At 32.3% G+C, this 17,705-nt stretch overlaps 4 protein-coding genes across 8 annotated transcripts; 3 read left to right on the plus strand and 1 right to left on the minus strand.

Annotated features, from left to right (window-relative positions):
• Window positions 1-3,922: 3,922 nt before the first annotated feature.
• Bma-mdt-11 (Uncharacterized protein) lies at window positions 3,923-4,711 on the minus strand (the record flags this gene model as incomplete). The annotated part of the gene is made up of 2 exons (XM_043077201.1): window positions 3,923-4,174; window positions 4,577-4,711. 2 exons carry the CDS (start codon window positions 4,709-4,711, stop codon window positions 3,923-3,925), a joined length of 387 nt encoding a protein of 128 aa, XP_042933135.1.
• Window positions 4,712-4,879: 168 nt separating this feature from the next.
• Window positions 4,880-7,085, plus strand: Bma-mrps-26 (Uncharacterized protein; the record flags this gene model as incomplete). The annotated part of the gene is made up of 8 exons (XM_043077202.1): window positions 4,880-4,964; window positions 5,091-5,168; window positions 5,443-5,575; window positions 5,751-5,877; window positions 6,098-6,239; window positions 6,352-6,439; window positions 6,560-6,686; window positions 6,813-7,085. 8 exons carry the CDS (start codon window positions 4,880-4,882, stop codon window positions 7,083-7,085), a joined length of 1,053 nt encoding a protein of 350 aa, XP_042933136.1.
• Window positions 7,086-8,282: 1,197 nt separating this feature from the next.
• Bma-wip-1 (Uncharacterized protein) lies at window positions 8,283-10,189 on the plus strand (the record flags this gene model as incomplete). 2 transcript variants are annotated; one of them, XM_001900562.2, is made up of 6 exons in its annotated part: window positions 8,283-8,475; window positions 8,621-8,761; window positions 8,877-8,962; window positions 9,131-9,226; window positions 9,430-9,606; window positions 9,791-10,189. In XM_001900562.2, the coding sequence occupies 6 exons, from the start codon at window positions 8,283-8,285 to the stop codon at window positions 10,187-10,189; spliced, it is 1,092 nt and encodes a 363-aa protein (XP_001900597.2). The 2 variants fall into 2 exon arrangements, with proteins under 2 accessions (XP_001900597.2, XP_042933137.1); XM_043077203.1 differs by having other exon boundaries at window positions 8,283-8,409.
• A 750-nt stretch (window positions 10,190-10,939) lies between these two features.
• Window positions 10,940-17,297, plus strand: Bma-xpd-1 (Uncharacterized protein; the record flags this gene model as incomplete). Of its 4 annotated transcripts, XM_043077205.1 has the most annotated exons (16): window positions 11,409-11,582; window positions 11,789-11,898; window positions 12,010-12,130; window positions 12,302-12,488; window positions 12,742-12,838; window positions 13,064-13,173; window positions 13,252-13,444; window positions 14,908-15,026; window positions 15,119-15,258; window positions 15,515-15,629; window positions 15,755-15,927; window positions 16,054-16,197; window positions 16,343-16,473; window positions 16,646-16,751; window positions 16,895-17,004; window positions 17,165-17,297. In XM_043077205.1, the coding sequence occupies 16 exons, from the start codon at window positions 11,409-11,411 to the stop codon at window positions 17,295-17,297; spliced, it is 2,163 nt and encodes a 720-aa protein (XP_042933139.1). The 4 variants fall into 4 exon arrangements, with proteins under 4 accessions (XP_042933138.1, XP_042933139.1, XP_042933140.1 ...); XM_043077206.1 differs by lacking the exons at window positions 15,755-15,927; window positions 16,054-16,197; window positions 16,343-16,473; ... (1 more) ...; window positions 16,895-17,004; window positions 17,165-17,297 and having other exon boundaries at window positions 15,119-15,230; window positions 15,515-15,587; XM_043077207.1 differs by lacking the exons at window positions 14,908-15,026; window positions 15,119-15,258; window positions 15,515-15,629; ... (4 more) ...; window positions 16,895-17,004; window positions 17,165-17,297 and having other exon boundaries at window positions 13,252-13,487.
• Window positions 17,298-17,705: the final 408 nt, after the last annotated feature.

Raw genomic sequence — 17,705 nt, forward strand, 5'->3', positions numbered from 1 at the left:
GTAGAAGCTAGTTATCTAAAATCTTATTCCTTCGATGAAATAAATGTGTTCATCGATCTCGCCGAACAACTCAATCTCACTTCATTAAGTGAGTTTTTCACTTATTTTACACATAGTTCGAAAATATAATCGAAAGAATGAATCTTCACAATGCTCGTTGATTTGGAATTCAAAGACTAAGAAATTCAGAAATTACCTAAAGAAACACATATAGTCTCGCTTGAAAAATGAAGGAGATATCTATCCTTACAAATAAAGTGCAGCATGGAGATTTCTTGAATGTTTCAATAAAACAAAAAAAGAAGTAATTGAATTTAATGATGAATAAATATTGTAATTAAATGATGTCATAAAGTTTAAGTCAAAAAAGTCAAACATTGTTTTTTAGTCTGTATTGAAAACTTTCAAAATCAGTTTGAGGTACATGCTTTCATATTCTACCATAACACAATACAAGAACAGCATGATTTCTTCTATGAATCATACATCACTTCTGAAAGCTCAAAATTCTTATTAAGCAGGGATCGTAATCACTGGGTAGGCCATTTTTAGTTTAATCCTAATTTAAATAAATCTTAAAACCTATATGAAGAAATCTTTTGCATAAATTATGGTTTAAGAATACTACTGGCTTGGCTTCATCCATCACTTTCCAGCATTATCACTTCATGCAATGTCTTCAAGTTGCCGTTGAAATAAAGGCGACTGCATCCGAATATATTATAATGCTTACGGAGATCTGCAAAGTAATTCATCGGTAGTTGGTTTATATTTACCTGTCACTTGTTTACAGGATAAATTACAAGTAGGGAACGTTTTGTAATTGCGGAAACTCAGGTCAAAAGCTGAAATCTGAAATACAAGTTTGTTTCTATTTGAGCTGTTGGGCTATGTTTACTTGCAAAGCATGCAATATTAAGTCTGTTGCATGAGTAAAACCCTCGAAATGAAAATTTCAATTTAAATTCAAATGTTGATGTTTTTTCAATTTTTTACAGATCATTTGCCCTAGATGTGTTTTTGGCATTCTCAAGAATTCGAACCTTTCAAACAATAATGAATAAGTCAAATGGGCAGAAGAAAGTGATTACATGCATATTTGGTTGGCGCGTTATTGCAATTGCATGGGTAATCATAGCACATTCTTTAATTTTAATCCAAGTAAGTTCGATTATGCTCGAAATATAGATGGACAAAGATTTTGTCTATCTATACTTCAGATTTGATATCTGTGCATGTTACAAATTAAAAAGTTGTATTTCCAGTAAGTTGTAATTTTTCGAAAAAAATTTATAATTTTTTGTGTAAGTTAAAAAAATTTTTAATATTTTGAGTTAATCTAATGATATATACAAATCAAAAAAAAAAAATTTCTCTTTCAGGGTTATTTGAAAATTTTGGATGAATATAGACTAAAAATAATTTTCTTCATCAAATAGTGACAAATAGTTTCTTCAGCATGGATGCATTCTTTCTGCTGAGTGGTATTTTAATAGCGTATAACTGATTTCAACAGAAACAGTGCAAACGTTGCTCAGAAATTTTTTGGCGTTAGTGCTTATTCTCTACACCAAAAGCGAATTACGTTCAAGCATTTCTAATAACTGATTTTTTCGGAGATTACAGGTAGTGTAAAGACAAATTTAGGCATATTTCACGCAGTTCTAAGTAAATTTTTAATTAGTCGAAAGAATAGTCTAAAAGTCTACAGCTGCAATATAAATTAAACGGATAAATTTGGAATTTGAATGCATCACATTTTAAATTGGCCTGAGAACATATTCCACCACATTATCATAATGTTAAGAATAAGAATTAGTATCATTGAAAGCGATAAGAGCTGTCTAGTTATTGAGACAGACGTATAATTAAATACATTGTCGAGAAACACCTATTCATTTAAAAAGGGTTGAAAGCGTTGAAATAAAGGAAAAAGTATAAAAGTATATTTTAATGCTGAGAGATGTGTGTGTCTCATTTGAAATGCCTATTAAAAGAATTTCCATAAGTTTGAAATAAAAGAATTGACATGGAACTGCACTGAGAGGTTTAACCTAATATTTGAGTAAGCATTTAAGATCAGTCAGTGTGCTAAGATGAAAACAATTTTCAGATTAGATAGCGACTTTTTCTTATTGGCGCAAGTTCTATTGGCGTTTTTATGGCCAAATATACCATACCTCATATTATATATTCCAGCAGAAATGCCGTGTTACATTACCGCCCAATCTGGAAAGTTGAAGATCCAAGTGATCTTGCATCAATAACTAGTGGAAACTTTGTTGTTTATCAACACTGTCATCGATGATAACTGTTTACCATGGACTTGGTTTGTTGATTCTTCCTAATTTTTGTTAGGAAATGAATCAAAGTTTCCATAAATCAAAATGAGTTGAAAAGAAGGAAAAGGAATAATTTCTCTAAAAAATCATAATTTCTTTCACACAATCATTACGAAAATGTCATACAAGATAGGACTGGTGATATGATCTGTGGTGACAATTAGTGTTTCTGCAGTGTTAAATGTCATCAAAACGAGACAATTTAGCTTTCCTCCAACGCAATTCGTATGGATGACACCAAACATATTTAATGCTGACTACACAGAAGTAATCGTTTTTTCTAACAAATATCATTAGTAGCTTACTTATACAGTGATCGACATCAGCCTTGGTTAGATTGTGTCTGACTGAATTAATACTGGTCAGAATATAGTACTGATTCAGCATAAAATAGAATCATACGTTATTGTCTATATTTCAGCATCACCGTACTATTTATATTAAATTACAATATTGAATTAGCCCTCATATTGCTGGAATACTGTTAGGATATTATCTAGTAAATAATAAACTGAAATCATTACGGAAAAAACTTTATTTGGGATGATGCTTCAGGGATGGAACTGATGGTCATATCATCTGTTATATGGTGCCTTACATCGTACCACATGGACAACAGCAATTTCTTGGCTTATTTTTGCGTGTCACAGTGGACAAGCTTAATACTTGGACCGTCTCCTAAGTCTTTCATTCCTCGCATCTCTCGAAAGGCTCTTATGCGGTATCTTTATCGCCGTTTTATTTTATAATAACCAAATATTTACCGACACGAATGCCTCGTTTTTAGCATCACCTAGTATAATCTATCCAAACTGCTCCCAGTAAACATTGGCAAATGGCTCAAGCTCACAAGGAATGAAAAAATCTTTCTGAGCCCTTGGGAGGATTATAAAATAATCACATATTTGTTTGATCACGAAAAACCATATGAAAAAAGTAGTCTATGACAATAACTTCTTTTATAAGAAGAGTTCAAGATTTCTTGTATTCTCTTTCTGTTATACATCGCCTAGACATACTTCTTGACATAAACATTTCAGTAGATATTTTTATACTTCATGTATTTTATAGGTTTGTTTGATTCATTTATTAGTAGTAGGCGGTTTATTTATAAAGAAAGGATTTCCGATCGTCTTCGATGGAATACAAACACTGCTCGTTTTTGGTATTGAACAAATCGTTTCATATATTCTTGATTTTTCTACATGGAATACAAACACTGCTCGTTTTTGGTATTGAACAAATCGTTTCATATATTCTTGATTTTTCTACATTGTTTATCATCGAGTGCCCTTTCATAAACATCGACAATGCACTATGGAAAAGATTGAAATCGCATGACGCACAAGGAATGGGTGTGGAAAAAACTGTTCAAAAAAAAATGAATCATTAAAATAAGGATAAATTTCAACTTATCCAGAATGCTTCTATTGGTTTTCATAATGCTTGCAAACATCTTATTTGAAAAGAATAAGATCATTTCAATTCCTTAATATATATTTATACAAGAGCATCTGGTCTTATGCAAATATCAGTAAAGATTATTTAAGAAAAAGATAGCTCTATTTCCTTCCTTGCTATCATCTTGTTGTTGAGACATCTGTTATAACAGGGAGGTAAATGTGCTGTATAGCTGATAATCGATCTTTTAAAGAAACTAATGTTTGCTCCGCAAGAGCTATATTCTGCTGGCTTGCAAAAGTTGAACCTTGATGGGCAGTGCCAACACAAACATGACTTAAATATTGCATTTGAGCACTTAGATCACTCTCGATAGAATTAAGACACTTTTTGAATGCTGATGATGCTTCCTCCATCTTAGATTTGCTGATCTGAAATAAAACTGAAAAACTGCCGTAGAAATTATTGAAATAACATAAAAGATTTGCGAGGATGCTATTTTAGTTTCATGAATCCCATTTCTTGGTAAATTCCTCAATTCTTACAAGTCAACCATAGTGCACCGACAAATAATCGAATAGTGATGCAAAAAATTTACATGAATAATAGACAGTTTCTTTCCTTTAATATGTACGGTGAGACTGACAGTTCCCTCCTCCTCAGTAATGAATAATACCGAAATAATGAAAAATTAAATAATGGAAATTCATATCGTTTCAAAGGTTCTGTTAAATTGCGATGGGAAAGCTGGGAAAAACTCCAAATCATTTCGCATTTTATGAAGTAAAGTTCTCTTAATTCTCTTAAAAACGAAACATATACATAACACTTGCTTGTTTCTCCTTACTCAGTTCATTGATACATGTTTGCGCATGTCTGATCAATTCAGCTATTTTCTGCTCAACGTCGCCGATAGCTTTCAACCGCCAGGCCAGCTCTGAACCGGATGAAGTGCTCAAATTCGACATATCAAAAACAGTACTAAAAAGCGTCGTTTTGGATCCACAAAATCTACAAAAAATTAGCCTGTTTACTTTGCAACGATACCCTTTAAACGACAAATAATGACAGAGAAGCATTTCTCGATACATTATTCACATATACTTAAGTGAAGTGACATTTCATCCATCTATTAGATGGCTGTTAGCAGTGTCCTACTTACCGGCATGAAGTACCACTTTGGCGCTGCTTATGGACTTCTAAAAACATCGGTTTTCGGATGTAACCATTAAAACTGAGAATTATGAACAAATTCATCTTACAGCACCGGTGTTCACATACCAACAGCGCTAAACCCGTGACCCCACCTTCGACCCACTAACCAACTTGCTCGACAGAAGTATCAAGCCCCCTCCTCACCGAATACCTTCTTTGGGTTCGGAGACGATTTGCAAGAAGCAAGATGCAGCTTTGTTGACATTGATGGTTCGTTTCATTTTGATTAAATTGTAACCAGGAAGTGTATAGTGTTGTTGTGATTTGGAATGCCAAAAGATCATGTGAATAAAGGAAATGAAGGACATAAACGATCCCTTATGTTCGTGCTTAGAGACACATCCTTTCTTCATTACTTTAAATGTTGATTCATTGCAAGAAATTTTATGTGACAAATCTCTCCGTACATGAAACATCAGATTAGATTAGAAATTTTGGTGGGACTTGTTGGGCATTTGTGAGAGACAGAGAAACTGTATTTCAGGAGAAGATATTGAAATGCGATGGATTGCAATCTCAAAGATATCACATTGGACGTTAAGTTGGGAATCGTTGTGTTTGACCTCTGATAAACTAATGACACACCAAATGTGTGTACTTCTATCGTCACAACGCAGGTGAATCTTCATTTCTATGTCTTTAACTTAAATCATTTCGTCATTTTGCGCATCCTGTATATTCTCATTTCGCTTTCTTTTTTTTTTTTTCCATTTCTCTTTCTTGCATTTAATAATATATTTATCAGTTTTGAAGTAAATTTCTTCTTTGATTTTTTTTAAAATGAATTTTTAGCATTTTTGCATCACTATTTCTATTGGAAACTGCACGACCAAAAGGTATAAATTTGCGAAGCTGTCGATTAATAAGTAGGAAGATTCCTCCACCTGGAAAACCACCAATTTGCCCTCCTGCTAAAAGAGTATTACGCTTTTGTTATCATTTTCTTATATTTTTCTTCAAGTGCTTCGGGATCTGTTATCTTCAACTTCTACTTAATTCGTTTCTGTTACTATTTTAAGTCAAAAAGTCCATTTAAACAACTTTATTGTTTAAGCATAGTTTCTATCATCTCTCATGTGCTGCATAGTGATTATTTATTCTCGTCAAACAGATGTTTATTTGAAGATGTGTATTTAAAGATATTGTATCATGTTGTGCATCATCGTTGGATGAGACCCGATGTTGTCAAAGAGTTATTATGGCGTCGACATGTTTACAACAATGCTATAGTATCTTTGCGTAAATTGTTCAAAGAAGAATATGTTAGAAACAAATATGAAGGTGCAAATTTATCAGATATTTTTATGGCCTTTATATAAAACTTCAATAATAAGGAAGTATTCTCTATAATTTAGTCATCTTTGATAGAAATCTACAAAGAAAATATTTTAAGATATGATAGCTAAGGAAAAGCGAGAAGAGAGTGAAGAATTTGAGTATTTATTATCAGTAAATGAAGAGAGAAATCGAGAAGCAGCAGAGTTGGTTTCTCTATTCTTTTTTTTCTTTTTTTTTTTGCAATAAAACTTGCGATTAAATTTATTTTCACATTTTTTTTAGATCTTTTGAATTGGTAAAAAATTTTTTAAGTGTGAATTCAGGAGAAGAGAAGAGCGTGAAAAGGAAGAGCTGAGGAAGATGGAGTGCGAATATTTAAAAAGTATTGAAAAAGAATTGGAAAGGAAGGAAATAAATATAAAACAAAGGATGAAAGAAGTGCTTCAGATGGTAATTTGTTCTTGATGCTTTTGTACTTCACTATATCTTACTTACTCACTTTTTCAATCAGTTTCCTTTTTCATCATAGATATTTTCCATTTTTATATGTTTTGTTGTATGCTTGAAATATATCAGGTTGAGCGGAGCAAATATTTCGTAACTGACGAAATTTTGGATGAGAAACTGGAGGAAGCTTTGGATAATCCAGTCGTTTATGATTACGCGGTAGATTTGCAAGGTAATAAATATTATGTCCCAGTACCGGAAAAATATATCAAAGGTACGCCTCCTCGCCAAAAGGGGCGCATGTACGATGTTACTTTGGGTACAGAGCATTACAGTAAGTTGGTGTCATTCTCTGCTGATTCGAGTACGAATGCTCTGAAAGAGGGCTTTAAACGGAAGTAAAGCAAATTTAAAATACTTGTTTAATTACATTTGATTTGAAATTTGTTACAATTTGCTTCAAGTAATTAGGAATTTAAAATCCAAAAAAAAAAAATTTTTTTTGTTGTTTAATAGTTGAATCCAATTTATAACAGAATTTATAAATGTTCTAGATGATTAGGAAGCAGTTGATAATATGGTTTAGAAATTGAAACCCAAAGAAATAAATGATAGCGATTTCACCAACTACTAATGATAACACATAGGACGCATTAGTATAGGGGTTTTATGGTATTGGTAAATATACTATTCAATCTGTGAATTATAGGTTTTTTACAAATTTTGAACTACTATTAAATCACTATAAAATACTTTTGCGTATATTTTAAATCACTATAAAATACTTTTGCGTACTGCACACTGTTGTTCATTTTTAAGTAATTACTTTCTGTATTCGTTTTCATTTTTATTATACTTGTAATATTTCTGGTGTTAACTTTTGATAACTTGACTATATGGATTTTTAGAACTTGCATATTTCATGTTATATCCATTATGTGTTCTCCTGCCGTTTTATCATGAAATAAATAACTTAAAGATCTAAATTCAGTTTCGAATTTTCGTTATTACGTCATTTATCTTTTCAAAATTGGAAATTCATGGTTAGTGGGATTGATATCGAAGCATGGAATTTTAGGTTTTGCGTTTCAAATCTGCACTAACTGTCTTTTGCCAGTTATGTCTTTCGATATAATCTTAATTATGCTTGTTCACATTTAGTACCTTGTGGTTGACACTCCTGTGCACAGCGATTTTTTCATTATCCTCCAAAAAAGCAAGCTAACACCAGTAAAACACAAGCATAAATTAGGTATTTACCGTGGATATTAATCTTTATCATTGGTTACATCTTTTTTTTTTTTTTTTTTTTTTTTTCAGTTATAAAGATACTGGTACACAGGAAGCTTTAAGCAGCTTTGCAACTACATGTGGAGACATTACCATTTTTATGAATAGGCATGAGGCAAGTGTGTGGACTGCACTATATAGTTGGGTCATTAAAGCATGGGAAATCTTCAGTTCTTTTCGGAATATTCGTAACTCCGTGGTAAAAGTAGTTCATAGGTTTTTGTGCGTCACTTGTAAATAATTTTTGGATTCAGTTTCAAAAGTTTCAATTGTTTATTATATCTTTTATGTATTACTTTTTAGGAAGAGATGCCGATACCTCCACCACCCCCATTACCACCTTCAGTATTACCTGCATTAAGTATTAGGTCAAGCACCACCGCATTGCAGTCAAAAGCTGATGATCGATCCAAACTACTCAGTGAAATTCAAACAGGTATGAAGTTGCGGAAAACTGTGACCAATGACAGGTCAGCACCAGCTGTCGGAGGAAGGGTTTCAGGTAAGTAAGCCGCATGAATATAAGTTGAGAAAGAAATACAAATAATGAAAGATGAGTTTAGACATTATGCAAAACAACTGTGATTATAAAATTGACGGACGTCATTTTCTTTATAAATTTGACTTTATTTGAATTTTTCCTGCAGATTTATCGGAGACCAATGGCAGAGCTATCACTACTAGCGGATCAAAAGTTTCTGCAGTTGGGGGAGTTAATAGTCTTTTTGTGAATGGTATCCCGAAGAAGCCCTCTGATAACAAAAGAAATCAAACAAATGTCTTAAGAGGTCTGTTTTTCTTTTTAAAAAAAAGAAAATTTCATACTGCTACCGGAAATTAATCATAAACTTAAATATCTGATCATTTTTTTATAAAACAAATTAAATGAATTGTTACATTCAGGTCCGATAACTAGTCCACCGCTTTTACCAAAACCATCTGAAATGCATCCAGCAAAGCCAATAACTCATTCAGAGTCTCAAGAACAGGTAATTTTAGAATTATCTATCCAAGCTAACTTTGTTTCATTAATTAAACTAAGTTATGATAAATGCCATTTTGTTGGAATGTTTGACGAACCAACTTATTATTTTATATCTATCCGAATACCATTTTACGCATGCCATCTTCAAAAATAAGCTTTATCTTCTTTTCAGCAACTTTTGGCACCATTGACAGAATGTTCTGAAGCTTCTAGTATATGTCGTCAAACTTCTGTCGGAATAGCAAGTCGTCTAAAACAGTTTAATCAGGTTTGAATTTCGATTCAGTAAGACACTTTCATTTTTATATTAGATGGTATTTTCATGTCAAATATAAATTCCACTTGTTAGTTTACTTCTGATGAGATTCATTTCTGAACAGAAAATATGGTCTCAGTTGTATATATCTATGTACAAAATGTCGTCGATTAAAACGATTCCTTATATTGTTTTTCATTTTCCAAGAGCTTTAGATCAATCGACCGGGATTGGCACCACCAACACCACCATCACTCAAAACCAAACCAATTGTTAAAGATATTAAGTCTCCACCGGTGAAGAAAATTCCCGTTCCAGAGCAATTCAAAACTTTGAGACCGAACAGGCCTGCTAACGATGTATCTTCTTTGCGTCGTTCTGGCAGTTCTGATGTTTGTTAATTTCATTTAGTTTAATTTTATTTTATGAGGAATATAATAGTTGTCTATTTATAATGTTGAATAAGTTAATACTCAAGCCACTAATTTTTCCCGTGAAAGAAAAATGATTGTATTTGTGAATTCGGAATTATTACAAATCTTTCACTAATCACTCACTTTTTTAGTGTCATTTCAGAATGTAAGGAATTCTCAATCATCACTATCGGATAACCGTAGCACACCTCCATCAAGTACTCCTTTACCCTCGAATCTATCTAGTTCGACCAAAATTTCGAAACCAGCATGTCCTCCCCCTCCACCACCTATTCAGGCATCTCGAGTCGGACGTCCAGTGACTAATCCATTCAACCATTTCACATCAGTTTCATCCTCCGGAATGCCCCCTAATGTATCAATCGACGAAGACTCACCTCCTCCACCACCACCTCCCCGATTAGCTTCCTGTACTGATCAAATGGATCGTTTCATCTTCATTCCGATCAGTGAGTTACCACCTCCAGGATTTTTCTCTGGAACAAAAAAAATCTACGAATATCATCCAACACGCAAAATTCAAAATGCTCCTTCGCTTTAACGTTAATTTTGACTTCAGATAGATTTATTCGATTTCCGCGCTGATTGATCAGTTGTAGTTACTCTACCATGCATCTTCTGTTTCATTTCACTGTATTTTAATAAAAACTTTGCATTCATAATGTTGGGGTTATTATGCTTAATTTAAATTGTTACTGAAGGATGGTTGGAATATATTAAGTCATTTATCTTCATTTTCTTAATAATTTTAAATAAAACCAAATTCCAACAATATAATAGATGCGGGTAGTTATGTTGAAATCCTAACTTCTCTATTTTACTGAATTATTTTTCTGCTGTATAACAGTTTTGTTTCGTGTTAATTTGGCATCATTATTCTTGGCCTTGGTTTCTGTAAGTAAACTGCTTTATCACTTTGGTTCTTGATCTGGTAAACATTCGCATTTGTTGAACGAATACGGAATATTGAACTTTGTTTTATAAATAATGCTAAGAAATAGCCGACTATTTCTGGGAGTAGAATAGTATATGGAATGATGATTAGCTTATCATCTGTTTTGTTGCTCATTTCAAAGGAAAGGTAACAGAGTTACTGAAAGTTGTATTTTAAGGTGCTTTCCTAGAAAAGAACTAACTGGAGTTTAGACAATGTCATGCTATTTTTGAACTAGTTTTGATAATATAAGATGTGCACTATAATTTTGCCTTTCGCCGATTTTTAGATTTCTTAATCAGATGTGCTTGCATTTCATTGATAAAACTGCATGAATTTGCAATCCAAACAACTGACATGAAGCAAGTTTCTTTTCTATTTTTGGGAATTATTTTAAGTTCACAAAGTGCTAGGAAGCGGAGTAAATGGAGAGTAAAAATTCTTAAGTTTCAGAACTAGAATGTCATAGAATAAGCGGGCAAAAAAATATTTAAAAGATCTTATATTGGGAGTGTTTAGAGTTTTTGCAAACAGAAAACCCTTATTATTTGCGCAAAACTATTCTTTCTCAGGATTGACGTTGATGGCTTGGAAGTTTACTTCCCTTATGACTACATCTATCCAGAACAAATTCTCTACATGAGTGAATTAAAAAAAACCTTGGATGCTAAGGTAAACTTTCCGTGGAATTCCACTAACTTATGTGCTTAGTTTTTTTAATTATATCCTTACTCTGAAATAGATCGTAGTTTTTTTTTTTTTTTTCATTGTAAAACGAAACTATTATTTATAGGAATATCAATTACAGGGACACTGTTTACTGGAAATGCCGTCAGGTACAGGTAAGACTGTCTCATTGCTGTCACTTGTAATAGCTTACATGCTGCGATTTCCGGACCATCTGGACAAACTGGTCTATTGTTCCCGAACAATTCCAGAAATTGAAAAATGTGTTGAAGAACTTCGCAATCTTTTCAAATATTACGAGCAGTGTGATGGTGTTGGTATTTTTTTTTTTTTTTTTGTTTGTCAGAAATAGAAACATATGGAAGGAAAGAGGGAGACTTGGTTTCTGTAGGAAGTTAGCCATAAATTTGGGGAACTGTCAAAAACACTTCCTTTTGTAAGGAGCTAAAACCGACAACAAATTTGTGTATAAAGAAAGTTTACAGTTTTGGATATCGTATCACTTTTCATTTGTTTAAGAAACCACCATCTTTATTTGCGGTAGCTCTTTCTGCTCGAAAAAATTTATGCATTAACGAATCGGTATCTTCGCTGCGGCAAGGTTCTCTAGTTGATGGAGCTTGTCAGAAGTAAGTTCTACAATAGGCTTGTTTCCAATTTGTAGTTTAAATTTTATACAAAAATTATTTCTTCTTAGGACAGTAATTAATCATTTGGTTGTTTTATAATGCTGAATTAAGGTTGACAGCAAGTTTTGTGCGCGCTAAACGTAGGCTTCGTCCGGACTTACCGTGTTGCGCATTCTTCGAGAAGTTAGATGAACAAAAAGATTTCAATTATCCTGATGGTGTATACAATTTGGTATGTTTGCTAATTAACTAGTTCTTTAAGGGTTCAGTTTTTATATGCTGGAGATAACTTAATTAATCTGATGTAAACTCATTTTTTGTTGAAATTTAATAATATGAATGAAAGGAATGTAATGGTTGAAGCATTTTCTGTTAAATTCTTTCTTTTACAATTTTTTTGCAGCAAAATTTGAGAAAATTGGGCCAGCAGAAAGGAATCTGTCCGTATTTTTTGTCACGCAATGTTGTCGATCGTGCACATATTGTTGTCTATTCTTATCATTACATCTTGGATCCAAAAATTGCCGAATTGGTTTCAAAAAATTTTAGCCGTCACTCATGTGTTGTTTTCGATGAAGCTCACAACATCGGTTTATAATCTTTTTAAATTCATGGACAGTCGAGAAGTTTGCTATCTTAATTTGAAAAATTTGTAACGTGGAAACAAGACATACACTGTTGACAATTGTTTTCGCTATTTCGAAAACGCTGGCTTTTCCAATGATATTTGTAATCAGGATTGACTTCATGAAGCATAAAGAAAAGATTCAGATAATATTTTTTTATCATGAAGAAAATATTTTTCAGACAATGTTTTTTAGTCATAAAGAAAACATTTTTCAGATAATGTTTGCATAGAGTCAATGAGTGTGTCCTTAACAAAAACAACAGTTGAAAAAGCGACGCAGAAGCTAGGTATACTTGAGGAGCATGTGCAAAGGTAATGAAATCGTGAAGTGCGTACATTAATGCTTTCCGGTTAAACTCTTCATTTCAAATTCATTTCATGAATTTTTTTTTTTTGCTTTGTGAACTGGTCTGATGATGTACTTCAAAAATATTTTATTCTTGTAAAAGTTTGTTCACTAGAAACACATAACTCACAATTTAACAAATTTAACTAAATTATAGGATTGTTTCAAATAGAACATTAAATATTTTTCAGGTTGAGGGAGGAAAACAGTGAGCAATTACGGGTAGAGTATGATCGTTTAGTTGAAGGACTGAGGCGTATCGAAGAGGAACGTACGAACGATCAAATTTTAGCAAATCCTGGTTTACTTTTTATCTTATTGTTTTTCAAAAATTTCCTTCTATATAAATCTAAAAGAATTTCACTGATTTAATTTTCAGTTTTGCCTGATATGATTTTGAAAGAAGCAGTGCCCGGAACAATACGAAATGCGTTACATTTTATTTCTTTTTTGCGTCGTTTCAATGAATATCTGAAACATCGGATGCGAACGAAGACGGTTCTGATTGAAAGTCCTGCTGCATTCCTTCGCGATATTAATGATTTAATGCATATTGATCGAAGGCCACTCAGGTTTTCTAGTGATTATTTTCATTCTTTTACTTTCAACTTGTAATCTGATTATTTTTTCCTTCCTTATTCAGATTCGGTTCCGGTCTTTTAAGTGATGTTCGTTTTAACTGTTTTGTTCTACATAAATTGACGATGTGACAGCAATGTGTTAAAAGAAGGAAACGAATCCGAATGAGGATGATCTAAGTATGAGCTTAAATTTTTGGATGATTCCGTCTATATAAAGTTACTGAATAGGCAGATTGAAGAAGAAATTCTTGAAATAAATTAATATGTTGGAGCAGAAAGGTCCTGTTTGCTAAAGAAAAAATTTTCCAATTTCTTGTTAAGTTGGTGCAAAAGTTATTACCTTTTTTCTAAATTTGAACTTTACTATTTGACACAAATAAATGTTACCAAATTTCATGTCATTTTAATGCTAATTTCTTCTGTTAATTTTTCAACTCATTTTTTTAATCTTATTATTTCTCTCTTCCTTGTTTTTCTTCTAGTTCTTCTTCACTATAGACCAAAAAACTGTATTGGGCAAAAGGCAAATGCACTAACTCCTTTTCTTTTTTTGAAAGCAAAATGGTCATAAAGCAATGGAGACAAATCGGAATTAGCATATGATTGAGAAACCACTGATGAATATAATTACGGTTATGTTTTGCAATGGAGAAAGGAATCTTATAATGTAATAATGAAATATTCATTGGAGTTTGCGTATAACTCCACGAAAAGTTGTCAATGAACTGAACGTCAGTTATTTGAAAATCTTTTGGTATTTGGTGCAAATTGGACAGGTGAAATTCAGCAATTAGATGTCTGTCAGTAATTAAACAAGTCATTTTGATTTATTGTATTCTCGTATTTTTAATAATAGCTAACCTCACTTTACTAGATTATGGTTTATGATACGACACAAAATAAATTATATCTTTATGCGCAAAAACTCTGAAGTAGTTCCCAAAGTAAAACTTAAACTTAAGAATGGTTATATTTATACAGTTACATTTGAGAAGTATAACCAGTAAGTCGATGAGATGTGCGGGAAATTATAGCAACTTCATTCAGCATCGGTCAGTAGAAATAGCTTGGTAATTCACCTGATGATAGCACATACAAATATTTGAAAAGAATTGGGTAATAAGATTTTTCCTCGTCATCCAACCGTTTGACTAAATTTCAACAATAGTTTACGGATGAGTTGGATGCGGAATTTTTATAGAATTTTGAAATGTTAATTAAACCCCATCTATATTAATTAATAAATATAATTTAAGTCGAGTTTGGATTTCACGACTCGAAAACATTATTACTTTTGCACCAACTTAACAATATAAATTCAGATATTATCAACATTATGCCTTTTAAATAAAGGCTGTTGCTATATTTAACAACCGTCTCTTATTTTCTGATTTTTTTCTTATTTGATAAATGCAATGTTTAAACCGTATTTAAATGGTATAAGATTTCTTTAGATTCTGTGCAGAACGGTTTGCATCATTAACACGAACTTTGGAGCTGGCTGATATATCAGACTTCAGCTCATTAGTGCTAATTACAAATTTTGCAACTCTTGTGAGTACCTATGCACGAGGTATATTTTTATTAGTTTCGGTTATTAGTACGGTTCATTTTTGGGTACACTTTTTGTATTTCTTAATACATGTTCTTATCCCTTTTTTCCAGGTTTTACAATTGTAATTGAACCACTGGATGAGAAGAGTGGTACTAGCCATAGCTGTACGCTACATTTAAGTTGTATGGATGCCTCAGTTGCTATTCGTCCTATTTTTCAACGGTATCATACAGTTGTCATCACTTCAGGGGTAGGAATTCCAAAGTTACTTTTTAGCTAAAGAGTGCATTAGGCAGTGGCAATGTTATTTCTTTCTTATATGAGATTATATAAATTATATTAAATCATTATCAGCTATTCCTAATCACATATATGCTAAAATAATAGTGGAGTGCTTATTGTATCGTACAATGAATGAATGGTATGAGTTTAACTCTTTTAATGGAATTTGTTTTCATTTTTGAAAAAAAAAAGAAGCTTGAAGCCCATTTACAAAATAAATGCAGACTTTGTCGCCACTGGATATGTACCCGAAAATTCTGGACTTTGATCCAGCGATTATGGCAAGCTTATCAATGACACTAGCGAGACCATGTATTGCTCCACTAATTGTTTCAAAAGGTTCTGTTGCTTATGCACACAGTTCGTGTCTTTAGTAATTTCATTATTTAATGCTACTTCAACTGCTACTATAATTTGTGTCTTTTATCATTTATCACAATGGTTTTACTATAAATTCATTACAGGCAATGATCAAGTTGCAATGACATCTCGTTTTGAGTCTCGGGAAGATGCTGCTGTAATCCGGAATTACGGGAGTCTTGTTTTGGAACTTGCTTCTCTGGTACCAGATGGTGTTGTTGTTTTTTTTACCAGTTATCTTTATATGGAAAATGTTATTTCAACGTGGTATGATCAGGTATTTATGTTCTATAGCATAGCAGAATCTATCTGATTTTAAGATTCAATTTCAGTGAAACAATATTTCAACAATATATTTTCAAATGTTAATTCTATAAATTATCATTTATCTCTGTTCTTGCAGGGCATTATTGATGAATTATTGAAATACAAACTTTTGTTTATTGAAACAACCGATGCGCTCGAAACAAGTATTGCTTTAGAGAAATATGTGGAAGCATGTGACTGTGGTAGGGGAGCTATATTCTTTTCTGTTGCAAGGGGAAAGGTATTTCATTAATCTTGGTTTTGCTTATGAAAGAACTTTTTATAAGTGGTTCTTTTTTTTTTTTATTGAAATGTTGGAATTTAGTTGAAATATATTTCTTATATAATTATTTAATTCATTTTTACTCAAAAACCGAAAACAACAGGTATCAGAAGGGATTGATTTCTCGCATCATCTCGGCCGTGCCGTCATAATGCTTGGCGTTCCATATGTATATACCGAAAGTCGGATATTGCGAGCGCGCCTAGAATATTTGCGAGAACAGTTGGGAATAAGGTCGATTATCGTTTCGTAATTGCGAAAATAGCAGGCATTCAAGAGAAACACTATTTTAAAGTTGGAAAATATAGGAAGAAGATAAAAATTGAAGTTTTTATGACGAAACAATAGTCGATTTTCATGAAAACTCGATGGAAACATCTGTTTTCCCTATCATATGAAATTTTAGGGAAAATGATTTTCTAACATTTGATGCAATGCGTCAGGCAGCACAATGTATGGGTCGTGCACTAAGAGGTAAAAGTGATTATGGTTTGATGGTATTCGCTGATAAAGTTAGTTTTTCCTGTTTTAATAGAAGTTTTCAAACTTGAAAGTTTTTCGTGTATAACTTTTACTTATATTGGAAGTCAAGTTTTTTTAGTCCTTTTTCATTTTGCAATAACTTGCTGAAATATTTACAAAAATTATATTTTAGAGGTTTTCACGGAAAGATAAGATGGGCAAACTTCCTCGTTGGATTCAGGAATATATAACTCCAGGCAATGTCAACCTCAGCATTGAAGAAGCTGTTATAATAGCAAGAAAGTATGATTTTTGAATATTTCATATTAATATGCATAAATTGTATTAATTATGAAGTAGTTGTAAAATATCGTTTTGAAATTTTTTCAAAGGTTGTTGGGATAATAGTCTTTCTGAAATTTTTGTAACTCAGAGAGTAAGTAATCAATAGCATTTTTTGTAGATGGTTCCCATTAATGGCACAGTCGTTCACTAAAGAGCATCAGCTGGGAATTTCATTGCTTACTGAAGAAATGCTTCGCGAAAAAGAGTTGTTGGGGAAAAAATTTGGCCATGTTTTAGAGGAGGTTGATTAATAAAAGTGAAATGTATGTTTGCATCTTCGAGACCAAACATTTCATTTTGAAATGGAATATGAAAACCAGGAATGGCGGACTTTTTCAAATGAAGTATGGATCATTTCTGTCAAGAATTTTCAAAAATCCTGAAAATAGAAACTATCTGTTTATGTCAATTACCTTTGATAGAAATTCATAGATTTCATAGAGTTCTGTTTATGTATACTATGTCTATTTAAGAAAGTAATGAAGGCCTTTTATCTGAGGACATATTCTGGGAAAAGTAGGTTTTAGTTCAAAAACTGGTAAAACAAATTAAACTAATTTATAATTTGTTTCCTTTATTTTCCTTCAATCTAATGGACAGATTTTATTTTACGCATTCCTGCTACTTCAACCAAGTTCTATTTTGTTTCGTGATAAAAT

This window comes from Brugia malayi (genome assembly GCF_000002995.4).
Source record: "Brugia malayi strain FR3 genome assembly, contig: Bm_v4_Chr1_scaffold_001, whole genome shotgun sequence".
Taxonomy (NCBI): domain Eukaryota; kingdom Metazoa; phylum Nematoda; class Chromadorea; order Rhabditida; family Onchocercidae; genus Brugia; species Brugia malayi.